General features: G+C 38.7%; 1 protein-coding gene across 1 annotated transcript; it reads right to left on the reverse strand.

Moving 5' to 3' along the window:
* Positions 1-244: 244 nt before the first annotated feature.
* LOC108207135 (uncharacterized) lies at positions 245-1,294 on the reverse strand. Its single transcript, XM_017377594.1, has one exon. The coding sequence runs from the start codon at positions 1,292-1,294 to the stop codon at positions 245-247; it is 1,050 nt and encodes a 349-aa protein (XP_017233083.1).
* Positions 1,295-1,686: the final 392 nt, after the last annotated feature.

The following is a 1,686-nucleotide window of genomic DNA, read 5'->3' on the forward strand; positions in this document are numbered from 1 at the left end:
ATTATTATTATTATTAACTTATCTCACTAATTCTTTTTTTTTCTAATCAAATTACTAAACTAATAATATAAATTCTATTCTAAAACAAATTTTAATATTATTATATTATTATAAATTGCATAAATAATGATTATACAAAAAAAAATTATTATAAAATAACAATCTCTATTATATAATTACTATACTAATTACTGGGATGTTATATTCTTCCCCCGTTAAAATAATTTCGTCCTCGAAATTAAAATTACATACCTGATGAGTTGGCAGCATCATTTGCACCGAGAGAAAACACACGTCCCGAACTCTTTTGCTCATCCTTCTTATTAGTATCGTTCTGATCTCCCGATTTCTTCAACGGTGCCTTACAGTCCCGAATAGTGTGACCTTGACGACCACAATTGAAGCATGCTCTTGAAATCCAGTGACAAACACCACTGTGCATTTTCCCACAGTGTGCACAAGCAGACCTTCCTCCATCCTGACTCTCGGTTTGACCGCCTGACCTATTTTGCTGATTCCCCTGATTCCCATTTTTCTGCTGAAAACTGCGGGTGTTGTACCTCTGATTGTTTTGTTTAAATCCACCCGAAGATTCTCCATTATTCTGGAATTTGGGAGGATCATCATCCCTCTTTCGCTTTTGGTCCTGAACCTCAAGACGTTTGGCACAGTCCACCTGATGGAGCTCCTGATCTCTAGCACTGTCCACCAAACTATCCATAGTAGCGTAGCGATTTGAAATGATATGGTTGCGTACGGAATCCTTCAAAGCCCATTTAAACTTCATGATTTTATCAGCGTCGTTCCCAGCAATAGACCGAGCATAATTAGCCAACCTCTGAAATCGAATCTGGAAATCTGTGACAGACTCATCCTCCTTCTGAGCAATATTCTGGTACTCACGAGCATACTCCTCGCGAACACTAGCAGGAAAGTATCTTTGATCAAATTGCGCCTTAAACACATTCCAGGTGAGAGTGTCCTCATATCCAGCCGGATGGGAAGCCACCACTGATTTCCACCAAGTACTAGCATCACCTTCAAGACGGTAAATACCAAAGCGAGCTTTCTCCTCCTCAGAACAATTAAGGACTCGAAATATTTTCTCCATGTGATCAATCCAAGCCTCAGCATCCATAGGGTGTTTGGCTTCTTCGAAACAGTTAGGCCTTTGCTTCATAAAACGGTCGAACATAGTTTGACCTTCTTGATTTGGCACATTATTAGCGCCTGGGTTTTGCCTTTGTTGATTTGCGACTTCCCTAACCATGTCCAAGAAAGTCTCCCTGTCCATCACTATTTGTTGTCTCGTGGTATCTCTTCTAGGCGGCATCCTGCAACATTTACTATGAGAACACATATAGAGTGAATATCGGGTAAATACCGCAGAGTTATGTCAAAAATCTTACTTCTACCCATACGAAGTCAACCCAAAACTCACAGGTCAAATGCCCTAAGGCTAGTCTACAGAATCATAACCTGGCTCTGATACCAAAATGTAACACCCCACTTTTACAATAGGGCTAAACAATTTAACAATTCTAAATTCATTCGGAAATATGATAATTTAGCAAACCAATTGTCATACTAGATAATAAAGTCTGAAACTGCATAATGATAAAATCTAACAAAGTCTTAGATCAACATAAATATCGGCTCTAAAGTCTCAATATAGCCCCTAACAAA

Source organism: Daucus carota, chromosome 2 (genome assembly GCF_001625215.2).
Source record: "Daucus carota subsp. sativus chromosome 2, DH1 v3.0, whole genome shotgun sequence".
NCBI lineage: Eukaryota > Viridiplantae > Streptophyta > Magnoliopsida > Apiales > Apiaceae > Daucus > Daucus carota.